The sequence below is a fragment of the Acipenser ruthenus genome, chromosome 15 (assembly GCF_902713425.1).
Source record: "Acipenser ruthenus chromosome 15, fAciRut3.2 maternal haplotype, whole genome shotgun sequence".
NCBI lineage: Eukaryota > Metazoa > Chordata > Actinopteri > Acipenseriformes > Acipenseridae > Acipenser > Acipenser ruthenus.
The window spans coordinates 27,508,220-27,525,878 of record NC_081203.1 but is presented as its reverse complement, the minus strand read 5'-3'; the positions used below and the strand labels follow the sequence as shown (position 1 = coordinate 27,525,878).

Sequence of the window (17,659 nt, the reverse complement as noted above, 5' to 3'; positions counted from 1 at the left end):
AGAAATCAAAAATGCAGCCAGAGAACTGTGAAAGGATGTTGCTTCAAACAATCATAACCCTTTATACTAGTTCTTGAATTGCAATTATTTATCTTCAATGGAAATACTGTTAGTAACTTAGGAACACTTTTAAGTATACACATGAAACTGCAGAATTTAGGCAGGATTAACAGTTTTAATTTACATATGCAAAAAAATGGTGAAAACTATATTTTGGCTTAAAGGCACAGATAAATCTGGCTCGTGGTGTCCCTAACATATTAGCCGGGCAGCAAGTACAGTGCAGGTAGGTCATTTTAAATGTAATGGGATAGTAAAGGTCTCTCACGAGAATAATTCAATATTGTGAATCTGTAAAAGCCTCAAAGAAGTGTTAGCACATTGTATTTTTAATTGGCCTCCACCTTTTTATTTCACCTCTGAACAATGTCCCTCTCACACCCTGCTGCGAACTGAGCCTGTGTTGTTGGTGGTCTTTTTTGTAGCTGTTCTGACCGCCGGTAATTGTAAAATGTGAGGGGCTTTGGATTTCTTTCCTGAATTCATTGACTCCAGTGTCTCTGACACGGATTGAACTACAAAAGCAGCTTATCGTATTTGTTTCAGGACTGTGATACCCTTCATTGCTATCATGACAACAAGGTAAACAGAAAACAAAGCACACCACTGGAGAGTTTTTTAGTTGTTTTCAGTTACACACAGTTGTAAACAATAACTGGCAATTCCAAAGTGCATTATATTTCTACTTCTACAAAGATGTGCATTGCTGTTAGTTGTCAATGCATCCATTTTTATTTTCTGAGAATTTAGCTTCAGGGAATAACATGTGGAAAGTTTCTTTTTAAGATTATCCGTAGCCAAACAAATGTAATGTTCTGTTTTTATGCCAGCTTTAAACTGTTAAAGAAATGTTATGTGTGTTTCTTTCAGATAAACCCTTATATAATTACAGAGGACCTTAACTAAAATAATGAGATATGGGATACTAAAACTATATATCACATTCCAACAATATATTTTATGCCCACACAACTAAAATTTAGAAGCAATTTTTCCATGGCCAAAATGTAGGAATTTGTGTGGGTATCGTCTTTTCTTAGTTCAAACATTTGATTTAAGTTTTGTGAACTAGCTGCATTCAAATAATAATCTCCCCCTATCACCACAAGCACAACGATTGAATGAATCTCTTTGGAATAAATAAGATTAACTGCTAATAAAATAGATTAACACAATTTTAATAGCTGGTTTTGTTATATAAACCAATTAAACAAATACAAAAGCCAGTGGTCTTATTCATGTTTATTCCCCAGATATCCAAGAACTGTTTCTTAAAGAAAAGTCAGTATATTGTGCCATATTTGTTTTTGGGTGAGGGCTGGTGTAATGAAAGTGCTTGTGTTAAATGTTTAATTGGTAGCTTTAGTCATACAAGAAAAAATGTAATGTGTAGTGATGATATACTGATCCTTACTAAGAGGGTGTAATAAAATATGCCATGTGGTCTGCTTCAGAGTGCTATTTCCTGAGCAAGATTCAGTTACAATAGCAGAAGTTACAATTGTGTTTAGGATTAGTGGAATTTAACAATGTTAAACTGAGGCCTACCTTCCTAAATGGGGAGGCTGGAAAACTATTGCTGTGGATTGCTGTCATTTTAGTGCCATTCCAGAACAGTGTTTTCTGTTTGTTCTGAATGTATCTGAGACAGGGGAAATGTCACATTTTTGTTTTTACTCATTAAATTTGACTTTAAACAGACAAGTGGTGGCCCACTCTTCACTGTCTCTTAGAATGTAACAAGTGTACATGGGAACACAAGTTCATCACCTGACGGGACAGGTAACAGTTGGCAAAGCTTAAGTTGGTGTTTTAAATCACTTGATTGATTAGATCAAGGAAGTTTGCCTTTAGAACCAGTACTGCAGGTTTACTTTGTTGGGAGCTGATCCTATTTAAGTAATGTATCCTGATGGAATAAATTGGAGAAATGGTATTTACATTAAAAAAAAAAGAATCTCTAGAAGTTAAAGCAATTTAATGCAAACCCTTTGTTTCATTGTTCTGGTTTCCTCCCCCTCTGGATGCAATGGGAACTCATTGTATTCACAGAATTTGCATTGTGTGGGTTTTAGGTATTGAATACAGATGTAAGCAGTTGGGTCTTTTAAAGGGAAACAAATGTGTGTGGTTACAGATACTAAACTGATTAACTGTTCAATGTGATAAGATAGTAGAGACGAGGATCTAGGATCATACAAGAAGTAAAAATATGAGAAACCAAAAAAGTGAAGTATATGTACTGTAGATTGTGAAAATGTTTCTGCTGTGCAGTATGTACATCACATGAGATGTGTTATGGATGTTAAAAGTGATACATCTTAAAATAATTCAATTAAGCATTTGCATCATCCTGTGCAGCCATTCCTGCTTGATCGTGGGCAGCGGTGTGCACTGAAGAAGGCACGAGCCAAAATGTTTGTCTGCTTGACTTAGTTCCCTATTGTTTTACCAGTGACAGCGAGTCCTTTTTTATTTTGAAAAGTTTTTTTTTTTTTTTTTAATTATATATTTATATATTGGCTGGTAAAGAGAGATGTTCCAAGAGACTATACCTAGGATCATGACCACTGTATGTATGAATTGTGTAATTGTGATTTGTTGTGATTCAAGTCGAAAAAAATGGTTTTGTGTTGCGATCAGTTAAACAGGAGAAATCATTTTTTTTCTTTTTTTTTAAAGGAAACATGCAGAGTTGGTTCGGTTGACACCTTACTTCCAAATACCATTGAGGCACTGCCACGCTGCACCTTACAGCAAAGCTTGTTGACACTGTGCCATATTGAGGGGTGATTCAAAGGGGAATCCTATTTTTGTAGTGCCTGATGTGATAGTGCTAATGCATAGAACATGTTATCGCTCCTGTTTTGAATTCAAGTAAAAGGTTTTGAAGGCAGCTTCGTTTTAAGAACCCTTTGGTGCCGACGCTGATTGACTCTGCCTTTCTGCAATAACTGTGGAAGTTATTTATTTAGATCAGAGAAAGAGAAGTCTCTATTAAAATGTTCTTTTACATATCAGTTTGATAAAACGCCTCTACTGCTATTAAATATTAACCAGCACTTGGCTTTTGAGAACGAGAGGGCAGTTCGCTACAAATCCTCCTTCTCCTTGCAGCACCATTGATAAGTTATCTGATGAACGAAGTTAATGTGTAATTTTGTGGGGTTTTTTTTTAAATATATAATATATATAAACCTTTTCCTAAAGAGGACCTGAAACAGAAGGGTTTTTTATAGTTAATCTGTCTTTGATTGCACAATTACCTGAAAAAAAGGAAAATCTGTTGATCTGCAGTTAAGCAATCCTTTTTAGCTCTTGTTGTCATGGCCTCTGGACTTTAGTACCCAACATGTTTACATTTAATTAAAGCAAGCACACAGTTTACATCACACAATGGCTATCAATATCGAATCAGAATTGATTTCCTCTTCCTCAGAAAAAAAAAAAACACAGCTTCCTTTCAGACTAATTAAAAATCTACGATGGGCCAGAATGACTCATATAATTTTAAAGCAATGTAAACATCATTACCTGGAGACCTAAATAAAGGGTAAATATCATAACCTGTACATATTACGTCTGGTCTTTTTATGTCCGCTTACAGTGTATATTGCACTGTTAGGCTTGTAGGAAGAAGGTCATTGTTATCAAGCAGCATAGCTTATAATTAACACAGAGCATATTGTTACTGCACCACGTCTATCCCCATCAGGCAATAGGAGATCCATTATTTATCGCTATTTGCTTTGGTAAAGAGAACATTTCCCTTGCCTGACTGTTCCTGATAGCCTGCTGTACTCGGTTGTGCCAGCCCTTCAGTTGCTGAATAAAACCTGCTGGTACCAAACTGTATTTGCACACCTTCAACAATAAAATAAATGAATGAGTATCTGCAGCTCAAAAGGCTATCTTACTCTTTTACAGTTCGTTCTCTAATCCATTTTTTAGATAAGGTTGGGTAATGCTTTATGCTCATTAACAGTTTTTGATATTTTACTTTATTGTATTTTTTGGTGTGTGTAAGGGGAAGTTGAATGTGGTTTTTTTTATCTTTTTTTTCCTGCCGCGTGCAGTATTCTTTACTTGATGTCATCCACTGGTAATTAGTACTGTCGGTTTTTATATAAGACCTTACTGTTTCATTAAATGATAAAAAAAAAAATAATGATATTTTGTTGGTCGACATAACTATTTAAAAGAAAAACTGCCAGTAGAACAGTGCAACTCTTTTTAGTGTTATTTATAGTGATGTAAAGGATCTTTCTATATATGTATTATTTTAATAAACAAGAAAAGAAGGTTAAAAATGTATACTAATATGTGAATCTCAGAGTCCAAAAAATCTTGTTTTTTCTGCATGCATAATATACTATTTGATTTTGTATTGTACTGCATTATCTTACCTTGCAGACCACCATCAGGAGTAAATATTGGTCTGTTTATTTATTAGTGGTAATGATTCTGTGCAGTGTCACACTGCAGCACAGTCCTCAAGAACATGTCCCTGAGTGAAGATGACTCGCATTTAAAATGAAAAGCCCTCATTGCATTATTGCTTAACCTGGCTCCCTAGTGGCACCCCTTTTTTTTGCCTATAAAGACTATTTTCATTTTATTGCTGCACTTAATTTGCTTGTGGGAATGACAGTGAATCCACCCCTCTCGTGACAGATTAATAATTAAAGTATCTTGGGGGGGGGGGGGGGGGGGGGGGGGGTAAAAAATGGAATATAAAAAGAAAAAATGTAATTCATATGGTGCAGTTGCAATATGTAATTTGTGAAAGTCACATTTAGAAATACTGTATGATCGCTTAACATGTTAGACGATATTACCCCTAGATCATTTGTAGTAAATATTTTAGACACTTAATACATAAATAATTGTTTTTGCCTTAAAGGGAGTGCATTTGGCAAAGCCCCAAATATACAACGTGACACAAATATATATGAAGGGTCATACAATGCATCTACATTTAACCGTACAAATGAGAAATAAATGTGTCATGAACTTTGCAGGTTGAACATGAGTTTATTTTGTAGTATTGTGTTAATATTTACTTTTGCTAAATATATATATATATATATATATATATATATATATATATATATATATATATATATATATATATATATATAATATATATATTTTTTTTTTTTTGTTTTGTTTTGTTTTAGTATTTTTTTTGTAATTCATGTCTTCATGATTACCTCTTTTATTTATAAGAATCTAAGAGCGAAACCTTTTCAATTTTCTGTAGTTCCGGGATATTAAACATGTACACAGCTCTTGCAGTTTGCGTGATATTTTTCAGTCACTTTTTTGAATAAGAGATGATCTTGTCTGCCATTTGAAAGCGCTCTTCTAATGGTGCTAACCCTATTGATGCTTACTTCTTTATCAATCAAGGGCGCACTTGTGTCACCTGAAACAAATACAGCTTTTGTACATGAATGTAACTATGACAAACATTACAGAAATCTTTGTTTTAATATAGGCTACAACATGATGGTAAAGGTGGTCCTACTTTGCATGAATAAAGCATTTAAGATGCTTTGATGCTTTTCCTTAATTTTGCTAGATGACAGATGACAGTTTTAATATTGTTTTTATAAAATGTTAAAATACCCTCAGTACAAGCATGTAGGTCATGTAAAGCACCAATGTAGTTAAATGAGCAATAGTTTGTAGTCATTCTTCACTTCTTTTAATAGCTGGTAACTGATTAACATTTTTGAGCTATCAATTGGAAAGCACCTTTCTAGTATACAGTTCTAGGTTTCTATCAAATTTGTGCATTAAGTCAAGCTATATGGTAATATATTCCAGTGACATTCTACAGTAATATTACTTCCTGATATTGTTTCTTGTACTGACTTTCATTTAGAATATTATACTTGTCTATTGATACAGGCTGTTGATACAGAGTGACATTTCCCGTTGATCGGTAAACTTAGTGCTTGTTTTCATTGTTAAGGTCAATCCAGTTTCTGTTAGTGTATAAAATGTGATCGCTCCCATAAAAAGTGTCAACACAGGCCTGCTCAACTGTGACAATAGGTGTGTTAACTAACACTTGTGTCGACACTTTAAAGTCATAAACTCCCCCAAGCTTGAAGAACTAGAGGGAGAGAACCAGTGGGAGATGGTCCGTTTATACAGTACATACTCCAGGGTTTATCTGCTGTACAAAACTGCTGGCACTTTTTGGTGAAACCATTTTGGTTAAGCAAATTCGTAACATTGCAGAACTGTAAAGTTTCTGTGGTCACATAACAAGGTCAAGTTGAGACTTGCGTGCTCAAGAATGTATCCAATGAAGCTTAAATATCAATATTTTAACATTGAAAGATCCTGATGTTGATAATGATTTACTACTCTTTTTATGTAGAAACAAATTAAAAAGAAGGAATACTTTAAAAAAAAAAATACATTTTCCTAAAGCTAACTTGCATCCCTTATGAGGTGACTGGAGTAAAATCTAAGGCCATGAGGCTGTGTGGTCCAGTGGTTAAAGAAAAGGGCTTGTAACCAAACGGTCCCCGGTTCAAAACCCAGCTCAGTCACTGACTCACTGTGTGATCCTGAGCTGAGTGAGTGACTCTGTAAGTCGCCTTGGATAAAGGCGTCTGCTAAATAAACAAATAATAATAATAATAAAAAGGGTTATTGTGTCACTTGTGTGGTTTGTTTTACCTGAAGCATTCAGTGTTATTTTATAATGAAGTATGCAGGTCGGTTTCTTAAAATGAACCATGAATAGCAGACAGTGTCTCATTACACCATTATACTTATTTGTAACCAGAAGAAACTATGTGGCTGAGGCAAGTTTAAATTAGACATGTAGAAAATGTGTTTTTGGACATCTGTCATTTATCTGCTTGCGCATCCATTGGTTTTGATGTGAACATTTTTCACTCTTTCAGATTGAAAAGTTTTAAGCACTTGTTTTTTGGATCATTTTCATATATTATGGAGAAGACTCTGTTTTGATAGCCAATTAAACAACTGTGGCTATAAAAGAGAAAGATGTTGAGTAAACACGTGTCTCTACAAAGATATAGATATTTAAGGTAGAATGAAAAACATAACTCAATAAATATAGAAACATACATCAAATATGTTTCGTGCTACCTTTACAACGCGGCACATTTTTGTTCAGTAGTGCAAACAAACCTTTGTAATCGACAGGTGTATGATGCATTCATTGTCAAAACCAAATCCTGCTCTGGTGATGATTTCTCAGCTGGTGAAAGTCAAGCAACAGGAGATACTTCAAATATATCAAGAGTAAAAAGCTTGTATTTTTATATATATATATATATATATATATATATATATATATATATATATATATATATATATATATATATATATATAATGTTTGTTGTTGAATAGCTTTTCTCTCATGCATTCACTATTATATTTTCATGGTTTGTTTTTTATTACAAGTGATTTATTATAATCCGCATTATCTTGACCCTCACATTCCTCAGTCACCCTTCATCGTTCGAATAGAACTTTACATGTTCATTTACTGTACATTTATGTGGCTGTCAAAGCCATTGGTACACATTTAAGGCAACTCTGAGCAAAACTGTTTTAAAAAAATCCCAATAACACATCAGGTGTCCCTGATTAAGTACAGTATCTTTATCTGAAAAAACACTGTTGAGGGGTCTGTGAACCACCCACTGACACAACCCCATGCTTTAATAATACACACAGCCAGAGTCGCTATAGAACACATGGGCAGTTACAGCCCTCAAAGTAATTGTTATGTAAATTTAAAAAAAAAATTGTGCTTCTGCTTCACATCTGCCAGGTTAATTAATAGAATCCCCTACCTCAGAGTGCCTTATGTGGGGGGAAAAGCCCATTTACCATTCTAAAAAAATATATAAATATATATATAATATTGAATTGAAATAAAAACAAGTCCAGTTTTGCTTGCGGATAAAAAAGCAAGAGGACCGATAAGTACTCAGAACTGCTTTTGAACACTGCCTGCAAAGGATAAACAAAAAGTACATTTCTACTTAATTACTGTAGCTGAAAGGCTTTGTCATTTAATAAGGAATGCATGAAAAACAAAAATGTTTTTGGAATAATACAGTAATAAGTTTTCCTTTTTATGATTTTGTTTTTTATGTTTTAGAAAATGCTTTATTTTTATTTCTATAATGAAGCAATGAACAACGCAATATTGCAGTTAGGCAATTTATTTAAGGGGTTACAAAATCAGGATTCATATTCTTTGTTGACCACTTTAGAATATACTGTATTTAACTGTATGAAATGGGTGCAACAGTTTTCCAGCGATTTTATAAATATTTCTTTATTGTCCACAGTTTACACAAGTCTTTGTCACAAGAGGCCAGCTTGAAGGAGCAGTTTCAAAGCACTCTGAGCACCTATGAAGACGCTCTCCACTCCAAAGAGGGTATTGTGTCACTCGCCAACCTCCACAATGACCAGCTCATCACCCAGCTGCAGCTTGCCCTCTCGGAGCGTGCAAACATGGAGGCCCAGCTCCAACAGTCCTTGGAGGCCCAAAAAGAGGCTAATGAAAAAGTTCAAAAGTAAGTTGCTTGCTTTGTCTCGCTTTGAAAGGATTAGTTGATAAGAGACGGCCTGTTCTTGTTGTTTTTGTTGTTTTTCCCCTATTGAATTCCAGTATCAAGCAGCCATGTAAAGGGCCTTTTTTATGTCTGTTCACATCAATTGTTCTCTATTCTGTTACTTTTACAGTCAGGCTTGTACAACACTGTAACAGGCTTTGCCTTTCTTGGTGGCCTATAAAGGTACTATAAAAGGTACTGATGCCATATTGAGTTTACATGCTATTAACCAGCAACAACAAAAAAAGATTGACAGGACTGCAGAATTTCTAAATTCTTTCTGAATTTCTTTCTAAGAGTTAGGGGAGTATAATGTCCAACAACAAATTCTTAGGTAGTCCATAAAATCAGTTTCATACCCAGGCATATCAATCAATACCCACACAAAAAAAGCACATAACCACCTCTTTGCCTGTAATTTCCTGCCTGGGAGAATAGCATAATCATGTGACTCATAGACATAGGAATATCTGCATATAGGAACACCACCTAAATCAGACACGAGTCAGCGAGCAATTTGGTGTTTCCCATTCTGGTGAGTTGCTTCACCATTCTGTTAAATAATTGTGTGTGTGTCTTGAATATTGCTACTTTACATGTATTCATAATTAATCTAGAGCTGCTGCTGCATTTTTTAACATGTGTAGGGATACTGTGTTAATTTAGTTTGACAGTTGGTTTATTAATGTTAGTTTGTGTGTTACTTTTATTATTATAGTTTATTAACATACACTAGCCTATTGCGTTTCTCATTTATTCTATTCATTTCATATGTTGATGCACGTGCGTCATGACAAGTAATACATATTTATTTATTGATCCATATTGTGTCTGTGGTCAACTCTGTCTTGGAGAACTCTTCGGCTAAGAGAACACTTTGCTTGCTTCCCGAGGGGTGTTCTCTTAGATGGAGACTACTGTATTGTCATGTCTAGGCAGATTTGGGATTCTTGTACATGGTAAACAAATACATAGCTGTCTGCTGCAGCAAGTCTGTTTCAAGACCTTTTGAGTTTGTATGTTTGTAGCTGTATCATGCACAAATGCAATTTAAGGGAGTCTTGGAAGTTAGGATTAGGTGTTGCTTTGAAACAGTTCACCCCACCTCCCTGAAAAAAATGGTGCAATTAAAAAGCAAAGAAAATGTAAATTGTGCAGCCAGTCTCCATGCTGATGATTGTGCACTGTCTGGGCAGTTCTCCCAGATGTATCCTTGCTCTCCAGAAAGGGTCACACAGGGGTTCTCAGCAGAAAGCAAACATACTTTTGCACCAGTGGCTTGATCTGTTTGCTGGATGAATTAGCAGATGGGGGTGGACAGTTTAGGGCTCTGGGAAGACACAGGGAAAGTTTCCCCAGGTTCAGATAAAAAGGGGAGTTTCTTTATTGTCCTTATAACAGATTATTTACTGTGATTTAATTTAGCTTCAAAGGCCTCGGTTTTGCAATTCCAAGAAGCTATAACAAAGTCTCCAAAGTGTTCTCTTCAAGAGCCTAATGATGCAGCATTGCAATGCAGTGGAGACATGGCATTAAGTGTATATTAGTCATCTATTTTACCTGCAGAAAGGGTATTCGGTATATTTACTAAATTATGAATTAACTTAATTATGTAGGAAAGCAAACCATTATCTGAACAAAAATGAAACCATTGTAGTTTAATAGCTCGCATTAATGCTATGTGTTTAACAAGCAAACTAGTGTGCTGAAACAAAATGTTAGCTTTTATCTGAATTAATTTGTGAAATTAGGGTGGTTATAGCTCCAACATTTACACTCAGCTTCTAATCCGATCTCAACTCGAAAGCTGGAAGTTTCAATAGCAAAATCTAGACACGCCCAGCGTGTAAATGTAGAATCCAGTTCGATTTTAAAAGTGGTTGATACGATTGGGTGGTTATATCAAAGTGTGGATTCTCTGTAACAAAAATAAATACAGCGTCTACTGTATCTAAACAGTTGCAGAGAACATTCAACCTTATTTAGGAGGAATAACACAGCTTGGTCCTTTCCATTACACAGCAACAGCATGCAGTCTTTTTAGACCACTGTTCTCTTTGGCAGATGCTGTTTTCTCTGCTGCTGTCCTGTTAGAATGTTCTGTATTTTCTGGACTGTTTTTTTCAACTGTTAAGATTAAGATTATTTATAGATTTTTTTTGGTTTGATAAATATTTGTTGTATAACTATTGTACTGTATTACTTCTTATCCTCTTTCACAGTTTCACTTTCCCATACAAACACTGCAGATGTCCAAAAGACCAAAATTCTGTAGAACCTGTAGTAAACGTACTATAATTCTGCCACCATAATCTTGCTTAAATCTGAAATGATAAAGAATCATTACAAAAGTTAGCCTTCGTGAATTGATCTGTTCTATGCTTGTATGCCAGTCTGAGACAGTTGTGAATTACTGTAGCAAAACAAGGAACTCTTTCTGTGTCTGGAGTGTGGAAATGTTATTGAAGGGTTAAATCTAAGCACAAAAGGACTTCGGGCAAAATAAAGATAAAAAAGGGTGAACCTTTAAAATGACAGATAAACCATGATGACATCTGAAAAGCTCAATGCTGGGGAGTGTAAAAGATGTTGTATTTTTCTCAACGCTATGTCCCTCAAATACAAACAAGCGACTTTGATATTTTTTTTTTGAAAGACCTGTTTTATTTTTGTTTACTTTATTTTGACATGGGTTTACAAGAAACTTTAACGTGCCGCCTCAGTGGGTGTCCTTTTTATGGTAATATTTTAGTTGTCACGCATCATAAGAACAGTACCATGAATTAAACACGCATTGCATTAAAAAGGGTGTTTACAATGACTTTGTAAGATTTTAGAATGATATTACAGAAACATTCCAATTTTACATACCTGAATGTGACCATGAAACTGGAGTGTTCTACTGTTACCCTTGCTTTTTTTTTTTTTTTTTTTTTACATTGATGGTTAAATGTTTCCTTTATGATTCCCTCATAGCACAAAATAAATGTGTTAATCTGCTGTGCTGAAGTTGTTCCAACAGGCTACCGCTACTACTTTTTCCATTTAATTTTATTATTTTAACTACATATTATTATGTGTTTTCTTTCATGGCTACCCTCCCCTCTCAGCAATGCAACTATCAGTATTAATAGCTGCACGGCAATATGAAATTCATTCAAGTTGTAACAAAATGTGTGTGGTAAAATATGTATGATTCTTAATTCCAAACCAATTCCATTTTCAAAGAAAGGCTATTCCTACTATAATTATTATAAGAGAAGTACTTTTTGTATTAAATTACTTTACAACAGTGGGATACAATGCTATTATCTTAGAAACCACAAGCAAAAACTTGATTACAGTGGTTTTATCAGCGACAGTCTAGAAGTATGTAAATCTTGACTATATAACGTATTTGTAATTTTTATTAATAAATGTATAAACAGATTGGAATGTTTTGAGATTGCTCTGGAAAGTCAGACTGTCACAAAGGGTTGCAGAAGTGGGTTCAGGAGGTGGATACCAAAGTATATAGGACAGTTAGCTACCAACATACCTTAAAGAAGACTTTAAAATCCTTGTACCATTTTACTTCATTTGCTGAAACTCTTGGTTACACAATTATTGTACCTCCAACGATTAAACTATATGTGTCTGTTCAGGGTCAAAAAAGGGGCACTGTCTGTCATATTCTACATCATTGTGAACTGCCTTGGTTTTGCACCAATCTTTATAATACCCAAATTGCATTTGGCTATAATCCGATAAACTCGATGCTATACAAATATATATATATTTTTAATTTCACCTGTAACAGCACTGCAGAGCCACATGCTGTAATGGTTTTGGTAGATTGAAAGTATCTCAGGGTGTTATTTAAAGAATTAATCTTAGTGGCATATACATTTATGAATAGTGATATGGCTTAATATTGTATCCAGGGTTTGTTGCTTGATCAGTATACATCTACAGTATTCCTCTGCTTACAAAATGAATCTTGAATCCAAAGTGTGGTGTGCTCGGTAGATTTCAGATTGAATGACTGGGTGGCTGGAGCTGTACCCAGCGGAAGGGCTAATCCTTCCCAGAAAGGGCTAAGAAACGTATCTCAGGACCAGGAATGAATATGAAATAATCGCACCAGAATGCGAGGTGACCCTCAGACAGGCAAGTGGCGAGAGACACATATGGGTTTTGGGAAGAAGCACTGACGATCCTTTTTAACACAGCTGTGAGAAGAATTTGGCTGGAACCAAGCAGCCTTTCTGTAGTAAAGCTGGCAAAGGAAACCATGAGGGGAAGGGAATTTAACACATTGGTGTAAGAGAGCCGCTCCATTGATGGGATCTGAGCAGAATATCTAATGACCGAAAGAATCAAACTTGGCTGTGAAAAACACAAAGCTCTTTTCATCAATTCAGGAGCTGCAGATGGGCACCTCCAGATTTTGCCATTCAGTTCAGATTTCTTTTTCTTTAATAGTAGTCCTTTGATTTCATTTATGAATATAAAGGTGAAAGGCTGCTATGTTCGGTATTTGTGTACTGTATATCTACATAGTAAATGAAATGTAGTGTGTATTTGGTTAATTTATAACATCCGTCTATTTAATTCCGGCAATTGCTTATTTATTAAGACTACAAGGTCACATTTTACCAAAATCTGTGTTATCTGACCCTTTTTTTATCTGAGAAAATATATTTCCATTTTAATTGTTTCTGTGACTTTGCCAGTCATGACTTGAAAAATAAAATGGGGACAAGTTTTTAAATTTTATTCAATTGAATTAGACAAGAAGTCTCTGGCAATAGTGAGCACTGACAGCAGGTAATTGTTGTTATAGAACAAACAAACAAACTATATATATATATATATATATATATATATATATATATATATATATATATATATATATATATAAAAATACTAAAATGTATTCAGAATGCACATGTCTGAAACATATATTTTTTTATACAGCCATTTTCCTGTATACACAAATAATGATAAGCTTTGCAGTAACACTGTGCTCTCAAAAGATATGCTTATTAAAATATGGTACTGTAGTTGTGTATTCTGTGTTTTCTCTCTCTCACTCGTGGTTTCTATGCATCACTGGCTTGTGTGTGTGTTTGTGTTTCATTGCATTCTTTTTAAAGGGCTTTCTCCAAATCCATTATGCAGTAGATGAGCATCTTTACCAGCAATGCCTTGGTATATGTACTACAATATTAGAATTTGTCTAGTAATTGTATGAATGTGATGGAAAACCCAATAAATGGAAAGATGCAAAGCTTCCTGCAACTATTGTTAACAGAATTCCAAGCCCCAATCTGTTTAGTGTTAGTGACCTTACTAAATATTAGTCTTTTCTACCTCATTTCTCTTGCTTGTGCCAACATTCAAGTTTAGTTCAGAACTATTCAACAACAAGCTGAGGTTATACAGTAGCAGTACTACAGATGGACTCTTCCAGCTTACCTTGTATGCACAGTATATTTTGTTACTGATAAATCAATATAGCCATGTTGAAATACACAAACTGCCATCTTCTGTGAAGAAGTTATAAGCAAACTGCAAATGAACACACAGGTCAGGGTGTGCAGAACGAGATGCTGCTATCTGTGGTCACCAAAGGAAACATGCAACTTTGAAAGAATACTCCATCTAATTACCCTTAAGACCTTGGTATTCAATGCCTGGCAGCGCTGCCTTTAAAGAGAGTTGCTTTGGGTGATTTAATGTGCAGGAAAGTAGTGATTCCTGGAGGAAAGTGAGAGTTTGCTGAATTCCTTCAAATTCCTTAAATACACATAACTCTTATTTCACAGTTCATTTAAAACATTACTATTATATTGACTATTGCATACATATGTCATACTCACAAACATAACTGAGAGGGATTCAATGGTGATAACAATAAAACGTTTTGAATCAAACTAGCCCATAATCAAATCCTAGCTGGAAGCATATACCACACTACTATTTCAGTCTGCACTTGTTAATTTAGAGCACAGTGGGCATGGATGCTACATTTATAAAATATGTGGTATATGCATATTTTGCACATTGTGAATGAACTGGTTAATCAAAAGCACCTTTTAATGTTTTGAAAATGAGTGATGGATCAGGGCAGCTAGATTTTACTGTATGTCATAATCATAATCCCCGACATGTCATCCAGAATTCTGAGAAGCAGCTGTTATTAACATAGGCATATTAAAAAAGGAATATATTACTTATTTTTAGGGCAGTACTTTAATAAAAGTGTTATGAACTCAATATACCCTTTACATTGTATTTAAATAAACAATACGCAATAATGTGTGTAGTTTTTTGAGTATGGATAGGATTACTTCATTTATAACCCCATGATGGCTGTAGAGATTGATATTAGATAAGTGGAAAATGTAATATTTTCTTGTATTTCTGTTTATTCTGAATGTAATTGGAAAACTCAGTTGACGCTGACTTATAATGGTATATATAGATTTTATATACTACAGGTTATCCGTATCTGATGTCTGAAACCAAATAAAAAGTTCAGAAAGTGTTAAAAAAAAAAAAAAAAAAAGAACACTTGTGATGTAAACCAAAGTATTTGGATCTAAAAACAGTTATTTAGATAAGAAAAATAGATGCTTCACGCCTAGTTCTGACTGTGGTTCAGATGTGGTTATTTTATTTTCTTTCCTTTTTTGGGGAAGAGTCTGCATCCTGGACCAGTGTCTGCACTGTACAGTACAGCTTTGTTTAGAAATGACCACCAGGACTGCTTGCTTCAGTGCAAACACTGCCTCTTTCAGCCTGTACATTCCTAACATTAGCTTCCCTTCTTATCCTTGCAGGTTGGAGCGGCTGGTAGATGTGCTGAGGAAAAAGGTTGGAGCGGGGACTGTCAGGACGGTGATCTGATTGAAAGGTCGAGTCTAGGGATGTGGTCACATCTGGTGACCAGGCTGCTCCGTTTACCACTGTGTAAACAATGAAGCCTTAACTCAGCAAACAGTTGTTAGAAGTGGTGCACTCAGACGACATTCCAAGCAGAGATCAAACTGAATCATAAATGTTTAACCACTCTGCTGCTGGGTTGTGTTATTTAAGCAAATTTATTTCCTTAAACATTCGTTATTTGAATTGTATTTCTTTATTTAGCTCTGCCTATTATAAAGAACACGGTCTACTTATTGTTTGTGGCCAGCTTTAATGGAAACTTTTCCATGTGCAGTTATGAACTGTGTATCACAAATGGCCTTAATTCAGACTGATAACTATATTTCTTTGCTCACTTAACCCATTTCGCTCCATTTTTGGTAAGTCTTCTCCTGAGTTATAACTATGACCTTTTGGCTAGTGGAGAGCTTTAAATTGTCCAGTGCAAACCATATTTGTCAAGCTAGGAATGATGTTCATTGGGAAACTTGCAGAATTCATGTTGCCATGTGTTTTTTTTGTTGTTTTTTTTTTTACAAAAAATGCATATTTAAAAGATTAATCTGTTTCTAAAATGTTAGTTCTATAATCTGCACTGCTCTTGGAACATAGAAGAAATAGTTGTATAAACAGCTGTTTAGATAAAGGGGAGTTATGCCCATCAGAGCTGATACTGGTGCTGAGGGCACTTCTCTAGTTTGAATGAGAGGGCAGTAAAGATAGGACAGGGTTCTACTGTAATTGTTATGTTTTTATTGTTATACTACAGATAGATACTTTCCCATTAAAGTGAGCTATGCCATATAATTCTGTCAAATTGATATTGACAAATATTATTATTTTCTACAGACAAGTGCATATATGTTATTGGATCAGACCTAACTGGGCCAAAATATAGAGCTTCACGCACTTTTGATAAACTTAATCTGCCTTTATATATATATATATATATATATATATATATATATATATATATATATATTATATATATATATATACTTTTTTTCCCCCTGGAGTTGTTTATTATAGTCATGTAAACATTTAGTGTACATTACACTGTATGTCTTCTCTGGCTACTGCAACACAAATGCTTTTTTTCCCCCCCATGATCACAAAGCATTTACCACCGTGCTAACTTTCCATCATTGTGAAGCAAAAATCCAACAGGCAATGTTACAAAACCAGCAAGAAACAACTATGGTAAATGCTGAATCTCATTGTATAACGTATTGAGTTTGTTTGAAACTTTGTAAAATAAACATTTCAAATGTTAACAGTGGTAAATACTTTGTGAATATGGCTCTATATTTGGTAGATCAAGCATAACTGTATAGCAGAGATTTGTGTTGGATATTTTTAGTTCACAGCTGCCACAGCTCTCTAACTAACATCAGCATCCTCTCTAATGAAAGTGTAAAACGTTAGAATTTGAACAAAGCTCATTTAGCATTGAACAGTACTGTCATGCCAGTTTTACCAAGGTGAGTTTGGATGTTCCCACAATCAGCAGTATCCTAATGAGCCTGCCTGCCTAATAAGAGTTATTCACCATCAGTCGTCATCTTGCATTAATATTAAAATGTTCTTATAGAGCCAGCAAAACAAAAAGGTGCACTGTCATTGTTGTGGACAGATTGTATGACATTGCATACCAAAAATATTTCACTTTAGTTAACTATGAGATGGCAGGCAAAAGATAGCTGAAAGATCCTGAGCAGTCTAAAAGTACAGGTAATACAGGTTGTGTTGCCTGCAAGTTTACAAACCATGGTACCAGATAGTAAAATGTGTTCAAAAGGAATCAAATTAATAAAGCATGAATGATGCAAATATTGACACCGATGCCATCCCAATATACACTATCCTTGAACAAGTAATGGGCACCCTGTGTTGTCCCAGTACAGCCTGTTTGTTTAGAAGCAAAATATCTCAAGGATCATAAGAGTCCTCAGTCCAGAAACATAGTAAAAGACTGGTTCTCATTTTTTACAAAGATGTTCCTACCTAACTTAATCATTAGTTTTCGTAAAACTAAAAAGATTAATAAGTAGACAAAAGTTTAA

At 34.8% G+C, this 17,659-nt stretch overlaps 1 protein-coding gene across 3 annotated transcripts in view; it reads left to right on the top strand.

Moving 5' to 3' along the window:
• mipol1 (mirror-image polydactyly 1) overlaps positions 1 to 16,522 on the top strand; it is a 63,537-nt gene extending 47,015 nt beyond the window's left edge. For all 3 annotated transcript variants that reach the window (XM_034928007.2, XM_034928008.2, XM_034928009.2), the window contains exons 12-13: positions 8,415 to 8,645; positions 15,512 to 16,522. In XM_034928007.2, the coding sequence (XP_034783898.2) occupies positions 8,415 to 8,645; positions 15,512 to 15,578 (298 nt within the window). In that variant the 3' untranslated portion in view covers positions 15,579 to 16,522. The remainder of the gene's footprint in view (positions 1 to 8,414; positions 8,646 to 15,511) is intronic.
• Positions 16,523 to 17,659: the final 1,137 nt, after the last annotated feature.